General features: G+C 53.1%; 1 protein-coding gene across 7 annotated transcripts in view; it reads right to left on the bottom strand.

The window, feature by feature from the left end:
- Positions 1-20,072, bottom strand: part of ap3b2 (adaptor related protein complex 3 subunit beta 2) — a 202,580-nt gene that overhangs the window by 71,661 nt on the left and 110,847 nt on the right. For all 7 annotated transcript variants that reach the window (XM_085972170.1, XM_085972168.1, XM_085972172.1 and 4 more), the window contains exons 6-12: positions 19,617-19,683; positions 17,364-17,546; positions 17,005-17,181; positions 15,026-15,123; positions 13,405-13,459; positions 5,625-5,696; positions 5,465-5,527 (exon numbers count right to left, since the gene is read on the bottom strand). In XM_085972170.1, coding sequence (XP_085828296.1) covers positions 5,465-5,527; positions 5,625-5,696; positions 13,405-13,459; positions 15,026-15,123; positions 17,005-17,181; positions 17,364-17,546; positions 19,617-19,683 — 715 coding nt within the window. The remainder of the gene's footprint in view (positions 1-5,464; positions 5,528-5,624; positions 5,697-13,404; positions 13,460-15,025; positions 15,124-17,004; positions 17,182-17,363; positions 17,547-19,616; positions 19,684-20,072) is intronic.

The following is a 20,072-nucleotide window of genomic DNA, read 5'->3' as shown; positions in this document are numbered from 1 at the left end:
CCCTGTACCCTTTAATATCCCACCCAGTCTAATCCCACTCTCCCCCTCACTCCCCGTACCCTTTAATATCCCACCCAGTCTAATCCCACTCTCCCCCTCACTCCCCGCACCCTTTCATATCCCACCCAGTCTAATCCCACTCTCCCCCTCACTCCCCGTACCCTTTAATATCCCACCCAGTCTAATCCCACGCTCCCCCTCACTCCCCGTACCCTTTCATATCCCACCCAGTCTAATCCCACGCTCCCCCTCACTCCCCGTACCCTTTAATATCCCACCCAGTCTAATCCCACTCTCCCCCTCACTCCCCGTACCCTTTACTATCCCACCCAGTCTAATCCCACTCTCCCCCTCACTCACCGCACCCTTTACTATCCCACCCAGTCTAATCCCACTCTCCCCCTCACTCCCCGCACCCTTTACTATCCCACCCAGTCTAATCCCACTCTCCCCCTCACTCCCCGTACCCTTTACTATCCCACCCAGTCTAATCCCACTCTCCCCCTCACTCCCCGCACCCTTTACTATCCCACCCAGTCTAATCCCACTCTCCCCCTCACTCCCCGTACCCTTTACTATCCCACCCAGTCTAATCCCACTCTCCCCCTCACCCTTTACTATCCCACCCAGTCTAATCCCACTCTCCCCCTCACTCCCCGCACCCTTTACTATCCCACCGAGTCTAATCCCACTCCTCTGCTCACTCCCCGGACCCTTTAATATCCCACCCTATCCAATCCCACTCTCCCCCTCACTCCCCTCACCCTTTAATATCCCACCCAGTCTAATCCCACTCTTCTACTTGCATCCCATCCTCTTTAAAGAGACTTTGTGCAACTATCAAATTCACTTTTAAAAGAATTCATGGACTCTTCTTCAACAACAGTTTGTGTCAGGGAATTCCACATTCTAACCTCCCTGCCTGTAAAGACATTTTTCCAATCTCCGGACTTGATGTTTAGCCAAATTTGTGTTGGACTGTCAGCTGAGCTGGAGTGGAGGGATATCACTGCTCCACAGGGAGTGAGGGGGAGCGGAGGGATATCACTGCTCCACAGGGAGTGAGGGGGAGTGGAGGGATATCACTGCTCCACGGGGAGTGAGAGGGAGTGGAGGGATATCACTGTTCCACGGGGAGTGAGAGGGAGCGGAGGGATATCACTGTTCCACGGGGAGTGAGAGGGAGTGGAGGGATATCACTGCTCCACAGGGAGTGAGAGGGAGTGGAGGGATATCACTGCTCCCCTGGGAGTGAGATGGTGCGGAGGGATCTCACTACTCCATGGGGAGTGAGAGGCTGCAGAGGGATATCACTGCTCCAGGGGGAGTGAGAGGGAGCGGAGGGATATCACTGTTCCACGGGGAGTGAGAGGGAGCGGAGGGATATCACTGCTCTACGGGGAGTGAGAGGGAGCGGAGGGATATCACTGCTCCACAGGGAGTGAGAGGGAGTGGAGGGATATCACTGCTCCCCTGGGAGTGAGATGGTGCGGAGGGATCTCACTACTCCATGGGGAGTGGGAGGCTGCAGAGGGATATCACTGCTCCAGGGGGAGTGAGAGGGAGCGGAGGGATATCACTGTTCCACGGGGAGTGAGAGGGAGTGGAGGGATATCACTGTTCCACGGGGAGTGAGAGGGAGCGGAGGGATATCACTGCTCTGGGGGAGTGAGAGGGAGTGGCGGGATATCACTGCTCCATGGGGAGTGAGAGGGAGTGGAGGGATATCACTGCTCCACAGGGAGTGAGAGGGAGCAGAGGGATATCACTGCTCCAGGGGTAGTGAGAGGGTGCGGAGGGATCTCACTACTCCACGGGGAGTGAGAGGGTGCAGAGGGATATCACTGCTCCATGGGTAGTGAGAGGGTGTGGAGGGATATCACTGCTCCACGGGTAGTGAGAGGGAGCGGAGGGATCTTACTACTCCACGAGGAGTGAGAGGGTGCGGAGGGATATCACTGCTCCGGGGGTAGTGAGAGGGAGCGGAGGGATATCACTGCTCCAGGGGGAGCGAGAGGGAGTGGAGGGATATCACTGCTCCACAGGGAGTGAGGGGGAGCAGAGGGATATCACTGCTCCACGGGGAGTGAGAGGGAGTGGAGGGATATCACTGCTCCACAGGGAGTGAGAGGGAGCGGAGGGATATCACTGCTCCATGGGGAGTGAGAGGATGTGGAGGGATATCACTGCTCCACGGGGAGTGAGAGGGAGCGGAGGGATATCACTGCTCCAGGGGGAGTGAGAGGGAGTGGAGGGATATCACTGCTCCAGGGGGAGTGAGAGGGTGTGGAGGGATATCACTGCTCCACAGGGAGTGAGAGGGAGCGGAGGGATATCACTGCTCCATGGGGAGTGAGAGGGAGTGGCGGGATATCACTGCTCTGGGGGAGTGAGAGGATGTGGAGGGATATCACTGCTCCAGGGGTAGTGAGAGGGTGCGGAGGGATCTCACTACTCCACATGGAGTGAGAGGGTGCAGAGGGATATCACTGCTCCACGGGTAGTGAGAGGGAGCGGAGGGATCTTACTACTCCACGGGGAGTGAGAGGGTGCGGAGGGATATCACTGCTCCATGGGGAGTGATAGGGAGCGGAGGGATATCACTGCTCCACGGGGAGTGAGAGGGAGTGGAGGGATATCACTGCTCCACAGGGAGTGAGAGGGAGCGGAGGGATATCACTGCTCCATGGGGAGTGATAGGGAGCGGAGGGATATCACTGTTCCACGGGGAGTGAGAGGGAGCGGAGGGATATCACTGCTCTACGGGGAGTGAGAGGGAGCGGAGGGATATCACTGCTCTACGGGGAGTGAGAGGGAGTGGAGGGATATCACTGCTCCACAGGGAGTGAGATGGTGCGGAGGGATCTCACTACTCCATGGGGAGTGAGAGGCTGCAGAGGGATATCACTGCTCCAGGGGGAGTGAGAGGATGTGGAGGGATATCACTGCTCCACGGGGAGTGAGAGGGAGTGGAGGGGTATCACTGCTCCACAGGGAGTGAGAGGGAGTGGAGGGATATCACTGTTCCACGGGGAGTGAGAGGGAGCGGAGGGATATCACTGCTCCACAGGGAGTGAGAGGGAGCGGAGGGATATCACTGCTCCACAGGGAGTGAGACGGAGCGGAGGGATATCACTGCCCCACGGGGAGTGAGAGGGTGCGGAGGGATATCACTGTTCCACGGGGAGTGAGAGGGAGCGGAGGGGTATCACTGCTCTGGGGGAGTGAGAGGGAGCGGAGGGATATCACTGCTCCACAGGGAGTGAGAGGGAGCGGAGGGATATCACTGCTCCATGGGGAGTGAGAGGGTGTGGAGGGATATCACTGCTCCCCTGGGAGTGAGAGGGTGCGGAGAGATATCACTGCTCCATGGGGAGTGAGAGGGTGCGGAGGGATATCACTGCTCCACAGGGAGTGAGAGGGAGCGGAGGGATATCACTGTTCCACAGGGAGTGAGAGGGTGTGGAGGGATATCACTGCTCCCCTGGGAGTGAGAGGGTGCGGAGAGATATCACTGCTCCATGGGGAGTGAGAGGGAGTGGAGGGATATCACTGCTCCCCTGGGAGTGAGATGGTGCGGAGGGATATCACTGCTCCAGCGGGAGTGAGAGGATGTGGAGGGATATCACTGCTCCAGGGGTAGTGAGAGGGTGCGGAGGGATCTCACTACTCCACGGGGAGTGAGAGGGTGCAGAGGGATATCACTGCTCCACGGGGAGTGAGAGGGAGCGGAGGGATATCACTGCTCCACAGGGAGTGAGAGGGAGCGGAGGGATATCACTGCTCCATGGGGAGTGAGAGGGTGTGGAGGGATATCACTGCTCCACGGGGAGTGAGAGGGAGTGGAGGGATATCACTGCTCCACAGGGAGTGAGAGGGAGTGGAGGGATATCACTGTTCCACGGGGAGTGAGAGGGAGCGGAGGGATATCACTGCTCCACAGGGAGTGAGAGGGAGCGGAGGGATATCACTGTTCCACGGGGAGTGAGAGGGAGCGGAGGGGTATCACTGCTCTGGGGGAGTGAGAGGGAGCGGAGGGATATCACTGCTCCACAGGGAGTGAGAGGGAGCGGAGGGATATCACTGCTCCATGGGGAGTGAGAGGGTGTGGAGGGATATCACTGCTCTGGGGGAGTGAGAGGGAGCGGAGGGATATCACTGCTCCACAGGGAGTGAGAGGGAGCGGAGGGATATCACTGCTCCATGGGGAGTGAGAGGGTGTGGAGGGATATCACTGCTCCCCTGGGAGTGAGAGGGTGCGGAGAGATATCACTGCTCCATGGGGAGTGAGAGGGTGCGGAGGGATATCACTGCTCCACAGGGAGTGAGAGGGAGCGGAGGGATATCACTGTTCCACAGGGAGTGAGAGGGTGTGGAGGGATATCACTGCTCCCCTGGGAGTGAGAGGGTGCGGAGAGATATCACTGCTCCATGGGGAGTGAGAGGGAGTGGAGGGATATCACTGCTCCCCTGGGAGTGAGATGGTGCGGAGGGATATCACTGCTCCAGGGGGAGTGAGAGGATGTGGAGGGATATCACTGCTCCAGGGGTAGTGAGAGGGTGCGGAGGGATCTCACTACTCCACGGGGAGTGAGAGGGTGCAGAGGGATATCACTGCTCCATGGGGAGTGAGAGGGTGTGGAGGGATATCACTGCTCCACGGGTAGTGAGAGGGAGCGGAGGGATCTTACTACTCCACGGGGAGTGAGAGGGTGCGGAGGGATATCACTGCTCCACGGGAATGAGAGGGAGTGGAGGGATATCACTGCTCCACGGGGAGTGAGAGGGAGCGGAGGGATATCACTGCTCCACGGGGAGTGAGAGGGAGCGGAGGGATATCACTGCTCCACGGGGAGTGAGAGGGTGTGGAGGGATATCACTGCTCCACGGGGAGTGAGAGGGAGCTGAGGGATATCACTGCTCCAGGGGGAGTGAGAGGGTGTGGAGGGATATCACTGCTCCAGGGGGAGTGAGAGGGTGTGGAGGGATATCACTGCTCCAGGGGGAGTGAGAGGGTGTGGAGGGATATCACTGCTCCACGGGGAGTGAGAGAGTGCGGAGGGATATCACTGCTCCACGGGGAGTGAGAGGGAGCGGAGGGATATCACTGCTCCACGGGGAGTGAGAGGGAGCGGAGGGATATCACTGCTCCAGGGGGAGTGAGAGGGTGTGGAGGGATATCACTGCTCCAGGGGGAGTGAGATAGGTGTGGAGGGATATCACTGCTCCAGGGGGAGTGAGAGGGTGTGGAGGGATATCACTGCTCCACGGGGAGTGAGAGAGTGCGGAGGGATATCACTGCTCCATGGGGAGTGAGAGGGAGCGGAGGGATATCACTGCTCCACGGGGAGTGAGAGGGAGCGGAGGGATATCACTGCTCCACGGGTAGTGAGCTGGTCTTAAATAAACCCTGCCGTACACAGAACAGGAACACCAGTGACACGAGTGCTTGGACCCTCCTTACCTGGAACTCCCGGAGAATGGTCGATATGTTTGTCTCACTGGCCAGGTTGGTCAGGACTTCCAACTGTACAAGACAAGGAAAGAGGAAACCAAGGTTGGAGTGGTTTTATAGCTTCTAACAGAGACATCAAAGGCAACGGCAACTGTGAGTTCTGACCCACCTTCAGCACTTTAATCTGGGTAGGGTCTGTGGACCTGATGTAGAAACTCTTCAGATGGGGCTCAAACATCCCCTGAGAAATAAAAGGCAAAGAGGTTTTAATAACGACACTGCCCAATAACAATAAAGCATTTGGCTGTTTATTGGTACCCATGGCAACGCACAGTACATGGCCAGCCATGAAAACAAGTCTTCGCTCTTCCTCTGGCATTCTTGCTCTTGCTCATTGTGATGAAATATGCCATTCATCAGGCACTCTGTATTCTCTGTGTTTGATTGTGCCTGTGACTGTGACAAACAGGGGAGTTTAGTTTCAGTTTCATTTCCTTACCTGTATTGTATTGTGTAGGGCTCCGCCCATACCTGGCCCCTACTTAAGCACGCCCCAGCGTGTCTCACAGGCAGTACAGCAGATCTCTGGATGAGAGACACTTCTCCACTGTGTATTACTTTCTGAGTTAATAAAAGCCTTGCTTTGCTCCGTTAACATTGAGTCTCGGATTCATTGAGGCACATCAATTTTATTAACTCAATTTTCAACGCAATGGATCAACTCTTGAAACCCGAACGTTTGGATTTGGACCCGCATGATTCGGACGCATCGGCACGATTCGGACACTGGTTTAAGTGTATGGAATTCTTCCTGGACAATTCCGCAGCCATCACAGACACTCCGGACGCTGAAAGTATGAAACTCGGAATCCTGCGGAATTGGGTAAGCCACCGGGTTTACCCCCTCATCCAAGACGCCGACACGTACCCGGCCGCCTGCGACATCCTAAAGGCGCATTACCAGCAGCCTACGAACGAGGTGTACGCTAGGCATCTGCTCGCTACTCGCACACAGCGACCTGGGGAATCGCTGGATGAGTTCCTAGTCACCCTGAAAACGCTTGGCAAAGACTGCAAGTGCCAAGATGTAAAAGCCGCAGTGTACACTGACGAGCTTGTTCGTGATGCCTTTATCACAGGCCTCAGCTCCACTTACATCCGGCAGAGACTACTGGAAAAAACGGGATTGGACCTGAAACAGGCTGTGGACACAGCGCGATCCCTGGATGTGGCCCAGAGAAACTCGGACGCCTACTCTTCAGCCCGCGCCGCCCACGCCGCCACGTGTGCACCAAGGGTGCCGCCATCTTGGAAGGCATCTTCCCCGCCCGGCAGCCCGACACCGTCGGGGCCCCGCTCTCCCCCCAGAAGCCCTACGACAGCCGCGACGCGTCGGGGCCCCTTCTGCGGGCAGCCGAAGCACACCAGAAACCTGTGCCCGGCGAAAGGCACCACCTGCTTTAAGTGCGGTAAGAAGGGGCACTTCGGGAAGGTGTGCAGAGGGAACCCCGCTGGAAAACCCGCCACCGCCGCGTGTGCGCCGTGGGAGCGGCCATCTTGGACGCCATCTTGCCCGACCTCGTGGGGTCCGCCATCTTGTGAGCAGACAGCGTGGACGCCATCTTGTCTCGATCAGGGCCCTACAGTGGCATCGGTCACAGTGGACCAGACCAGACCGCACCCGCTATCCAAATCAATGGTGGACATCGAGGTAAACGGGTGCGGGGTTAAATGTTTAATTGACAGTGGAAGCACGGAGAGTTTTATCCACCCTGAACTAGCACAACAACTCTCTCTAACGGTGGTCCCTGCTCGGGGCACCATCTCTATGGCTGATAAAACCCAGACATCGACCATTATGGGTTACTACCCCAGGTCCGGTATTTGTATGAAGGCATGTGAGGGGCCACAAGACGGACCCTCTCGTGGAGTCAGTGCACCTACTCCATGCCAACCCCCAATACGCGTATGTCCGGAACGCCGACGGAAGGGAGGACACCGTGTCCATAAAAGACGTCGCCCCAGCCGGTAACAACAACAACCACGACAACAACAGCAACAACGATCACAGCAACTCTTACCCACCCACTATCCTTTCATCACCCCCGGAAGAACATCGACCAACGGTGCCCCCACCAACTACCCCTTCAACAACCCTGGCGGCACCCCCGGCAGAGACCCAGGAGGCCACCGGGGACACCCAGCCGACACCCGCGGCACCACAACAGCTACGTCGGTCACAGAGGACTATCAAACCCCCGAACAGACTAAATCTGTAGAAGGGGTGAATGTGATGAAATATGCCATTCATCAGGCACTCTGTATTCTCTGTGTTTGATTGTGCCTGTGACTGTGACAAGCAGGGGAGTTTAGTTTCAGTTTCATTTCCTTACCTGTATTGTATTGTGTGTAGGGCTCCGCCCATACCTGGCCCCTACTTAAGCAGGCCCCAGCGTGTCTCACAGGCAGTACAGCAGATCTCTGGATGAGAGACACTTCTCCACTGTGTATTACTTTCTGAGTTAATAAAAGCCTTGCTTTGCTCCGTTAACATTGAGTCTCGGATTCATTGAGGCACATCACTCATATTACCAGTACTTCATCCTCACAGTTTCTAACAATTCCCAATTCACAACCGGGAATATAGAAACATAGAAGATAGGAGCAGGAGTAGGCTATTCGGTCCTTCGAGCCTGCTCCACCATTCAATGCGATCATGGCTGATCATCCAAATTCAGTACCCTGTCCCTGCTTTCTCCCCATATCCCGTGATCCCTTTAGCCTTAAGAAATATATCCAACTCCTTCTTGAATATATTTACTGAATTGGCTTCTGCTGCCTTCTGTAAGTAAGCAGGCGGCACAATACAATGGACAATCCAATACCTCGAGGAGTTACGTACCGGTCCAGCTCTGCTAATTTATACTGCTGCCTGTTAAGGATGGAATCTGGGAGACTGGCCTCTCTGATCCTACTGCCTGGATAAGGAGGCCGGATATTGTCGCGTAAACGTGGCTCACACAGGGTTACCAACCCTTCAGGAGTGTCCTGGAATCTCCAGGGATTGAAGCATGATCTCCTGGGCACTGTCAAGTTTTGCCTGATAACGCCTTGGGACATAGAAACATAGAAGATAGGAGCAGGAGCAGGCCATTCGGCCCCTCGAGCCTGTTCCGCCATTTAATGAGATCATGGCTGATCATCCAAATTCAGTACCCTGTCCCTGCCTTCTTCCCATACCCCTTGATCCCTTTAGCCTTAAGAAATATATCCAACCCCTTCTTGAATATATTTACTGAATTGGCTTCTACTGCCTTCTGTGGTAGAGAATTCCACAGGTTCACCACTCTCTGGGTGAAGAAATTCCTCCTCATCTCTGTCCTAAATGGCTTACCCCTTATCCTTAGACTGTGACCCCTGGTTCTGGACTCCCCCGCCATCGGGAACATCCTTCCTGCATCTAGTCTGTCTAGTCCTGTTAGAATTTTATAAGTTTCAATGAGATCCCCTCTCATTCTTCTAAACTCCAGTGAGTATAAGCCCAATCGACCCAATCTCTCCTCATACATCATTCCTGCCATCCCAGGTATCAGCCTGGTAGCATAGTGGTTATGTTACTGAACTAGTAATCCAGAGGCCTGGACTAATGATCTGGAGATACGAGTTGAAATCCCACCACGGCAACTGGGGAATTTAAATTCAGAAAACGAAATAAATCTGGAATATGAAACTATCGGATTGTCGTATCGAATGTCCTTTAGGGAAGGAAATCTGCCGTCCTTACCCGGTCTGGCCTATATGTGACTCCAGACCCACAGCAATGTGGTTGACTCTTAACAACCAAACCGCTGCAAAGAAGTATCACCACACGGACTGCAGCGGTTCAAGGCGGCGGCTCACCACCACCTTCTCAAGGGCAAGTAGGAACGGGCAAGAAATGCCGGCCTTGCCAGCAATGCCCACCTCCTGTGAATGAATCCAAAAAAAAAATTCTAGCTGCTACGTTTAGCTGGCTACTCATGATCCTCGTAGAATCATACGTGCAGCAACCATTCTTTGAACGAGGGGTCAGCCGTGGCTCAGTGGGCAGCACACTCGCCTCTGAGTCAGAAGGTTGTGGGTTCAAGTCCCACTCCAGGGACTTGAGCACATAAATCTAGGCTGACACTCCCAGTGCAGTGCTGAGGGAGCGCCGCACTGTCGGAGGTGCCGTCTTTCAGATGAGACGTTAAATCGAGGCCCCGTCTGCTCTCTCAGGTGGACGTAAAAGATCCCATGGCACTAGTTCGAAGAAGAGCAGGGGAGTTCTCCCCGGTGTCCTGGGCAAATATTTATCCCTCAATCAACATCACAAAAACAGGTTATCTGGTTATTATCACATTGCTGTTTGTGGGAGCTTGCTGTGCGCAAATTGGCTGCCGCGTTTCCCACATTACTACACTCCAAAAGTATTTCATTGGCTGTAAGGTGCTTTGAGACGTCCGGTGGTCGTGAAAGATGCTATAGAAATGCAAGTCTTTCTTTTATCCAATTAGTCTCACTCCCCTGCTCTTTCCCCAGAGCCCTGCAAATTATTCCTTTTCAAGTATACAGTACTAGCTGGGGTGAGCCCGGCGTTGCCGAGGCTTTTTCGAGGGCATGTTGTTGTTGGAAGAGAGAGAGAGCGACTGGGGGGGTGGGGGGGCGGCAGAGAGAGACTGGGGGGGGGGGGAAACAGAGAGAGACTGGGGGGGGGGAAACAGAGAGAGACTGGGGGGGGGACAGAGAGAGACTGGGGGGGGGGAAACAGAGAGAGACTCGGGGGGGGGAAACAGAGAGAGACTGGGGGGGAAACAGAGAGAGACTGGGGGGGGAACAGAGAGAGGCTGGGGGAGGGGGGAACAGAGAACAGAGAGAGACGGGGGGGGGGGGAACAGAGAGAGACTGGGGGGGGGGGGAGGAACAGAGAAGCTCTCCCCCCCCCCGCGATTTCCCGAGGCTCTCCCCCCCCCGCGATTTCCCGAGGCTCTCCCCCCCCCCCGCGATTTCCCGAGGCTCTCCCCCCCCCCCCCCCCCCCCCCCGCGATTTCCCGAGGCTCGCACCCCCCGCGATCTCCCGAGGCTGTGTGCTGGCGTCACGGGGGCCGTGCGCATGCGTGCCGGCGTCAAGGCGGCTGCGCAACTGGCGGCCTCTTCATTTTTTTAAAACTGATGCGTGCTGATGTCACGGGGGTGGCGGGCCGTGCGCATGCGTGGTTGCCGTTTAAAAAAAAAGCCAGAGCGGGCTCTCGCGGGCGGGCGGCGCATGCGCGGTCACTGCCAGCGGCGCGAGGCGGCCCGCGGGGAGTAGGCAGGGAAACCCCGCGGGCTGGCGGCCGTTAGAGCGGCTCACTTCGGGCCCCGACACCGTCAAACCTGAGAGGGGGAAGTAGAGAGAGACAGAGAGGGAAGAGGAGAAGGAGAGAGAGGGGAGAGGAGAAGGAGAGAGAGGGAAGAGGAGAAGGAGAGAGAGGGAAGAGGAGAAGGAGAGAGAGGGAAGAGAGAGAGAGAGAGAATTTTTTGGAGCTTCAGGCCTGCCTGCAGCGGGCCTGGAGACCAGCACCGAGTCCCCCCTGCGCGAGGGTGAGGAGGAGGGGGGGGGGTTGCTAAACACAATATAAAACTGAAATAAATTGTTAATTAATTCCCTAACACATAATTCAAATATTTACCTTAGTTCCCTAACACACAGAAAGTGTGGGGGAAAAAATCGTGAAAAATCAAGATGGCGGCCACTCACCTCGGTTCAGAAGGATAAGGCCCGCCCACACACGCACCGATTGGTCGACCGGTCAGGTCACCGAAGCGTAGGATTGGTCAATGGTCGAGTCACTCGACACTCAACTGTAGGAAGACCTCGACGTCAGACGGTCGCTAATGAGAGCGGAACGCTGAACGTTTTTGGGATACCGCGGGCGGGATTTTTGTCCGGCCGAAACGTAAATAGGCCTATAACCGGTCCGGAATCGCAAGCTTTCTTTTGAGGCGACGCGCGCGTCGGTACGCTCTGTAACTTCCAAACGCATAGAGACCAGGCGGACAGACAGACAGAAGAGCCGCTTTATATATATAGATATATCCAATTCCCTTCGGAATGCTTCCACCGCCCTTGCAGTCAGTGCTGCAAGAAAAAATTTCTCCTCATCTTCCCTCTGGTTCTTTTGCCAATGATCTTAAATCTGTGCCCTCTGGTTACCGACCCTCCTGCCAGCGGAAACAGTGTCTCCCTATTGTCAAAACCCCTCATAATTTTGAGCATCTTATTAAATCTTCCCTTCACCTTCTCTGCTCTAAGGAGCACAATCCCAGCTTCTCGAGTCTCTCCACTCGTGAACATCTGACCTCACAGTTACTCCTTGTTGCTCGTGATTACATACGAACATACGAATTAGGAGCAGGAGTCGGCCACTCGGCCCCTCGAGCCTGCTCCGCCATTCAATAAGATCATGGCTGATCCGATTACTCCACATTCCCGCCTACCCCTGATAACCTTTCACCCCCTTGCTAACCAAGAATCTATCTACCTCTGCCTTAAAAATATTCGAAGACTCTGCTTCCACCGCCCTCTGAGGAAGAGAGTTCCAAAGACTCACGACCCTCTGAGAAAAAAATTCTCCTCATCTCTGTCTTAAATGGGCGACCCCTTATTTTTAAACAGTGACCCCTAGTTCTAGATTCTCCCACAAGAGGAAACATCCTCTCCACAGCCACCCTGTCCAGACCCCTCAGGATCTTGTATACAGGAAACTTTGTGCTATCCGGCACCGACGGGACCGAGCTGTTGCCGTCCCATCAAAACTGCCAGACAAACCAGCACTAATGTTGAAACATACGGAGATTTTGAGCTCCGTATCTGGCAACAAACCCTGTTGCTTAGCAACAGCTTCTAAACAGTCGGCCGTACCTTGCAAGCATCTCTGTAGCTTAGCAACAGCTTCAGCGAGACCTTGCAGAGCCTGACTGGTGAAAAAAAAGCAACGAAAAGAAAAAAAAACGAACGAAACGGCTCCTGATTTTTGCCGGTGGATCGAGCATTCCGGACAGTTAACCTCCGGATAAACCAAAGTTTCCTGTATTTCAATCAAGTCACCTCTTACTCTTCTAAACTCCAGCAGATACAAGCCTAGCCTGTCCAACCTTTCCTCATAAGACAACCCGCCCATTCCAGGTATTAGTCGAGTAAACCTTCTCTGAACTGCTTCCAACGCATCTACATCCTTCCTTAAGTAAGGAGACCAATACTGTACACAGTCCTCCCGATGTGGTCTCACCAATGCCCTGTATAACTGAAGCATAACCTCCCGACTTTTGTATTCAATTCCCCTCGCAATAAACGATAACATTCTATTAGCCGTCCTCATCATTCCTGACGGTTTATTCGAGCTGTTACTCAATGGTTGTTGCCCGCCCTCAGTGCTACAGCTCTCCAGCCTCAATGCTAGTCCAATATACAAGCAGGGGACCAAATAAAACCAGCTCCACTTCCAGCACTGCCTACTTCGCTGCAGTCTCTGGTGATGTCCTGAAGTTGTCAGTCAGACTAGGTGTGCGAGCAACAACAGAAAACGCTGGAAACACTCAGCAGGCCAGGCAACATCCCTGGAGAGAGAAACAGAGTCAATGTTTCAGGTCGAAATCCTTCTTCAGAACTGAAGGGTTTCGACCTGAAACATTGACTCTGTTTCTCTCTCCAGGGATGTTGCCTGGCCTGCTGAGTTTTTCCCAGCGTTTTCTGTTGTTATTTCGGATTTCCAGCATCCGCAGTATTTTGCTATTGTAGATGTGCGAGCAGATGGGCTCCCGTCATGCACGCCTATAGCATCAATAACAGCAGATAAACCCATCAAAGTGACGCAGGATTTACAAGCTCTGCTGCGCAAGAACGCTTCAAATTACTGAAGGAGCTGGGAGAAGCAGGAACAGTGACTCACCCTCCGTTTGATCGACATGGAGGCGACATTCTGCAGCACGACAAACTGCACCTCGCTGCGAGGAGAGAGAGAGAGAGAGAGAGAGAGAATGAGCAGTAACTCAACGCACTGGAGACCGGTAACCCATCCCGTCAAACCCCAGCCAAACTCTGCTCGAATATCGTGGGAAGGGGGCCTGGTAACACCTGCGCCAGTTTGCGATCGGTTTTGAGGCACTGGGAATGCACGGACACAGGCGGGTGTTTCGGATGAGACGTTAAACCGAGGCCCCGTCTGCTCTCTCAGGTGGACGTAAAGGATCCCGTGGCACTATGTGAAGAGGAGTAGGGGGATTTTCCCCGGTCTCCTGGCCAATATTTATCCCTCAACCAACATCACTGAAAAACAGATTATCTGGTCATGATCACATGGCTGTTTGTGGGAGCTTGCTGTGCACATCTTGGCTGCCGCGTTTCCTACATTACAACAGTGACTACACTCCAAAAGTACTTTAATGCAATTTCTTTCTCTTTTTCTTTAAAGACGTTTCTCCTGAATTCCTTATTGGATTTATTAGTGAACTATCTTATATTTAAAAAAAGACTTGAATTTATATAGCACCTTTCATGACCACCGGACGTCCCAAAGCGCTTTACAGCCAATTAAGTACTTTTGAAGTGGAGTCACTGTTGTAATGTGGGAAACGCAGCAGTCAATCTGAACACAGCAAGCTCCCACAACCAGCAATGTGATAATGACCAGATAATCTGTTTTTGTTATGTTGGTTGAGGGATAAATATTGGCCCCAGGACACCGGGGAGAACTCCCCTGCTCTTAATAGTGCCGTGGGATCTTTTACGTCCACCTGAGAGGGCAGACAGGGCCTCGGTTTAACGTCTCATCCGAAAGACGGCACCTCCGACAGTGCGGCGCTCCCTCAGTACTGCACTGGAGGGTCAGCCTAGCTTTATGTGCTCAAGTCCCTGGAGTGGGACTTGAACCAACAACACTGAAAAACAGATTATCTGGTCCTTATCACATGGCTGTGGAATCTTGCTGTGTGCAAATTGGCTGCCGCTTTTCCCACATTACAACAGAGACTTCAAAAAGTACTTCATTGGCTGTAAATCACTTTGGGACATCCCGAGGCTGCACTATATAAATGCAATTTCTTTCACTTTTTCTTCAAAGAAGTTTCTCCTGAATTCCTTATTGGATTTATTAGTGGACTCTCTTATATGTATGGATTTTTAAACAAGTTAAATCAGAACACCAGCTCTGAAGTCACCCAGTCTAACCTTGCAAATCTCGGCAGTAAGAGCAAAGATAGCAGGGGCTGGTCGCCAGGAAACAGGCCACTTGCCACGAAAAATGGGACTGGAAGAATCAAACGTGGATTGTTTATAGATCACTGCTTTCATCATCCCCAGTGTCCCACCTCAAGCCCTGGTGAGTGCAGAACGAAAGATGGACACTTATCCCAGCGTCTTGGCGGAAGCCCAAACCATTCCGGAGGAATGGAGCTGGCCGCTGGTAATCCCACTCAGGATCGGAGGAAGCCCGTGCTCGCGGGGGAACTCTGGAGCGGCCCCGCCGACAGACATTCTGAGCCATTGATGCTTGCAGGGGAGGCGCCCCTTACCTGTGGCTGCGGAGCAGGCGCACGAGGGCCTTGGCTATGACACCGACCTCCGCCTTGGGCGCAAGGTGGAAGTAGAGCTGGGCCACGGCCATCACCACCTAAGGGGCAAAGAGACAAAAGGGAGGCGTCAGCATCGAGCAAGGGAACACGTGTAGAGGCCGACAACTGGACCGAGGCGCGTGCAGGCAATGGCGTGAGGTGCTGTAGGGGTGGAAAGGAGCAAAGCACGTATTTGCTCATTGTATCCCCTTTAGCTTGCACTGCAGTCAATGCTTTTCTAAGTACAACAGGACTCCCGGCTGATATTTCCTCCCCATTCTCTCTACCTTTCCCCCCAACCCCCACCCCTGTGAGGGTGCTTCCCCCCCACCCCTCCTGCAATAGGACATTCCTCCTCCCAACAGCTGAAATGGAGACTCGGCCATGAGAGGGGTCCACAGGCTAATGGATCTCCCACCACCATCCCACCCAGTTACCGAGGGATCCATAGGATAATGGATCTCCTCACCCCCCAGTCACTGAGGGGTCTACAGGCTAATGGATCTCCCACCACCCCCTCACCCAGTCACTGAGGGTTCCACAGGCTAATGGATCTCCCACCACCCCCTCACCCAGTCACTGAGGGGGTCCACAGGCTAATGGATCTCCCACCACCCCCTCACCCAGTCACTGAGGGGGTCCACAGGCTAATGGATCTCCCTCCACCCCTTCACCCAGTCACTGAGGGTTCCACAGGCTAATGGATCTCCCTCCTTCCCCCAGTCAGACATCTTCACCATTATGATGTGCAATAACCAAGATTCAATCCCGCCGCCGCCCCCCCTCCAAGTGGAAATCTCCGTCACCGTGGGATACACAGTCGCCCGGTTCCGATGCTGCTTCCGGTTGGGATTGAGAGTCTCAAGAGCATCCGAACGGAGACCAATATTTTGCTGCTGGAGCTACTGGCTGTGAGAGCAGTCCGGGATTTACACTGAGGATCCTCTGAATACGATGCAGTCAGATGGGATAGAGTCAGATAGGAAAGGAGGGGGACGAGAAAGGAGGGGGATGGAGAAAGGAGGGGGATGGAGAAAGGAGGGGGACGGAGAAAGGAGGGGGACGAGAAAGGAGGGGGACGGAGATTCTGTTTTTAAGGGACATGTGCTTGTGCAAAACTGGTACAAAAACAAATTGTGTTGATTCTACTAAGCTCGTTGATTAAAAACTTCAATCAAAAGTTACATTAAAAAAAGAGTGAGAGCGAGAGAGAGAGAGTTTGTTATGGAAATGGGAGAAGAGATACCTTGTGAAGGAAGATTGGGGACCGTCCCGGAGCCAGAGATGTGGGATAGTATATCGCTCAGGGTAACGGGGCCTCATTACAAAATCTGATGTCATAGAGTCACAGAAGGAGGCCATTCGGCCCATCGAGTCCGTGCCGGCTCTCTGTAGAACAATCCAGTCAGTCCCATTCCCCCGCTCTATCCCCGTTGCCCTGCAAGTTTATTTCCCTCAAGTGCCTATCCAGTCTCCCCTTGAAAACATTGAGTGTCTCCGCTTCCACCACTTCCGTCGGCAGCGAGTTCCAGGTCCTCACCACTCGCTGCGTAAAAATGTTTTTCCTCACGTCCCCCCTGTATCTCTTGCCCAAAACCTTAAATCTGTGTCTCCTAGTCCTTGTACCATCAACTAATGGGAACAGCCTTTCCCCGTCTAGCCTATCCGAACCCGTCCTAATCTTGTACACCTCTATCAAATCACCCCTCAACCTCCTTTGCTCCAATGAAAATAAATCCAGCTTCTCCAGCCTGTCCTTGTAGCTAAGATCTCTCAGTTAATCAAGCTCAGTCCTTGAGATGAGCTCAAACTACAAGAGGACGAGTGTTTCTGTCAGGCCCGTGCTAAGTTTGCAGCGTCCTGTCACTGGTCCACATTGAGGCCACATTCCCCCCCCCCCCCAGATATGGGGCGCTGTCACAGCGAGGGTTACAGCTTACTGCGGCGTTCCTGCTCTGTAGAAGGGGTTTGGTGTTGCGAAGGAGCAGGCGGTGGTCAGGGTCCATCACGTACGGTTTCCGTTTTGGAAGCGCTGCCGTGTCCAGTTCCTCCTGTTTGGATTCTTCCTCGTCAGAGCCGTAAAAGGCTTTCTCCGGGTTTTCCTCCAGTAGAGACTCCTGTCCACAGTGAACGGGGGGGGAAACAAATGGCACCGTTACTGGTGAACGAATGCATTATACAGGGGAGCTGTGCGAGGCACTAATGCATTATACAGGGGAGCTGTGCGAGGCACGAATGTATTATACAGGGGAGCTGTGCGAGGCACTAATGCATTATACAGGGGAGGTGCAGCACTTACGCTATGGTTGGGGTTGAGGAACTGCGTCCGAGCGTATCGTGTGAGCATATTGATGATGACCACCTGCCCCCACTCCTCCACGTCAATAAGAAGGTTGCACAGCTTGCGATAGTTCTTGTGAATCAGATCGATCCGTTCGGGGCAGACTTCTTCGAAAGCCATCACCACACTCCCTGCAACCAGCTACAGACAGACAGACAAAAGAGAGGCATGTTAGACATCCTGGAGGGATGTATGTTGGACATCTTGGGGAGTTAAAAGCTTAACAGTATCTTAAAGCAACAGGCTTTCCCGATTAGAAACAGGATGACATTGAAGTGTCGCGAGGAAATCATAAGAATTAGGAGCAGGAGTCGGCCATTTGGCCCCTCGAGCCTGCTCCGCCATTCAATAAGATCATGGCTGATCTGATCTTGGCCTCAACTCCACTTTCCCGCTCTCTCCCCATAACCCCTGACTCCCCTGTAGCTCAAATATCTGTCTATCTCCACCTTGAATATATTCACTGACTCCGCCTCCAGAGCTCTCTGGGGTAAAGAATTCCAAAGATTCACGACCCTCAGAGAAGAAATTCCTCCTCATCTCCGTCTTATCCTGAAACTGCACCCCCGAGTTCTAGATTTCCCCACGAGGGGAAACATCCTCCCTGCGTCTACCCTGTCGAGCCCCCTCAGAATCTTATATGTTTCAATAAGATCACCTCTCAGTCTTCTAAACTCCAATGAGTATAGGCCCAACCTGCTCAACCTTTCCTCATATGACAACCCCTTCATCTCAGGAATCAACCTCGTGAACCTTCGCTGAACTGCCTCCAATGCAAGTATATCCCTCCTTAAATAAGTTGACCAAAACTGTGTGCAGTACTCCAGGTGTGGTCTCACCAACGCCCTGTACAGTTGTAGCAAGACTTCCCTACTTTTATACCCCATCCCCTTTGCAATAAAGGCCAACATTCCATTTGCCTTCCAAATTACTTGCTGTACCTGCATGCTAACTTTTTGTGTTTCTTGTACGAGGACCCCCAGATCCCGCTGTACCACAGTATTCTGCAGTCTCTCTTCATTTAAATAATTTAAAGCCTAGCTTGTCTTCTGATATGTAAAGTGCTTGTGTAAGGAAATAAGTGTGGGGTAATAAAACAGGGGTGGCGGGTCCTCTTGCTAAAGATAACAGCAGGTAAAGGAAGTGTTGTGAAGCAGAGGAGAAAGGCGGTTACTTAACAAGGCAGTAGAGCATTAGCGAACAATTTTAATCCTTGTAATGCGGACGTCGCTGGCAAGGCCAGCATTTATTGCCCATCCCTAGTTGCCCGGAGAAAGATTGATTCAACTGAGTGGCTTTCTGAGGTCACTTCAGAAGGCTGTTAAGCGTCAACCACATTGCTGTGGGTCTGGAGTCACATATGGGGCAGACCGGGTAAGGACGGCAGGTTTCCGTCCCTAAGGGACATTAGCGAAGCAGTTGGGTTTCTAACGACAATCCGACAGTGTCATGGTCACTTTTACTGAGACCAGCTTTTTATTTCCAGAATTTTTAAACGGAATTCAAAATTCTCGACTTGCCATGCTGAGTTCATGGGGTAACAGAGCTATGGAATAAGATACCAAGGGAAGGTCACTGAAGCAGATGGGTAGGAGGTATTCAATTAAATGTATTTCAAGGACAGTGAATTTTACAGGGGAAGTAACTCCAGATGTAGATACAGGGAATGCTACTGACTCCAGATGTGGATACAGTGAATGTTACTGACTCCAGATGTGGGGACAGTGAATGTTACTGACTCCAGATGTGGATACAGTGAATGTTACGGACTCCAGATGTGGAGACAGTGAATGTTACGGACTCCAGATGTGGATACAGTGAATGTTACGGACTCCAGATGTGGATACAGTGAATGTTACTGACTCCAGATGTGGATACAGTGAATGTTACGGACTCCAGAAGTGGGGACAGTGAATGCTACTGACTCCAGATGTGGAGACAGTGAATGTTACGGACTCCAGATGTGGATACAGTGAATGTTACGGACTCCAGATGTGGATACAGTGAATGTTACGGACTCCAGATGTGGGGACAGTGAATGTTAAAGGAGACTATGAAGGTTGTACATTCTGTCAGAAGGGCAGATGGCTGTAAGTTTTGTCCAGGTTGACAATTCTCCCTCAGCAGAATAACACAGCTCTGAATAACCAAATACCAACAAGGTTCTTGTTCTTCCACAAGGCCCTGGCCCTCTCGGCACTGCCTCCTTACCGTTGTTTTGTCGGCCAGCAGCTTCTCAATCACCTCGATCAGCTGGTCCTTCTGATCTTGGTCCAAACTGAAACAAGAAAGAGAGAGAGAGAAGCAAGAGGTCAGCGTCAACTCGGCACAAAACAAGAGGCGCCTGGAAATAATCCTTTGGCGCTTCCTCTGTTCAACTGGGCGAGCGAAACAAAAAGGAAAAAAAAGTGGAAGGTCCTTGCGACAAGCGCTGGTGGTGAAAGTCCCGCAAAGCACCTGAAGAAATAGGTGAATGAGGAGATGGGGGTAACTCTGCGATACATGCCAGCGTGGAATCCCGCCCAGTGCCAACAAGTATCGGCACATCACCGGCAGCACGCCCATTGCTTTCTGAAGCTCACTGGTGCTGAGTGAAGCTTCCCGCTCCCAGTGTGGAGACACGCAACAACTGGCCCCGGGTAGGGATAGTGTGGTGGTTCTACCACT

This window comes from Somniosus microcephalus, chromosome 32 (assembly GCF_052327205.1).
Source record: "Somniosus microcephalus isolate GS21.2 chromosome 32, FLI_Smic_1.0, whole genome shotgun sequence".
NCBI lineage: Eukaryota > Metazoa > Chordata > Chondrichthyes > Squaliformes > Somniosidae > Somniosus > Somniosus microcephalus.
This window is presented reverse-complemented; position numbering and strand designations above follow the sequence as displayed.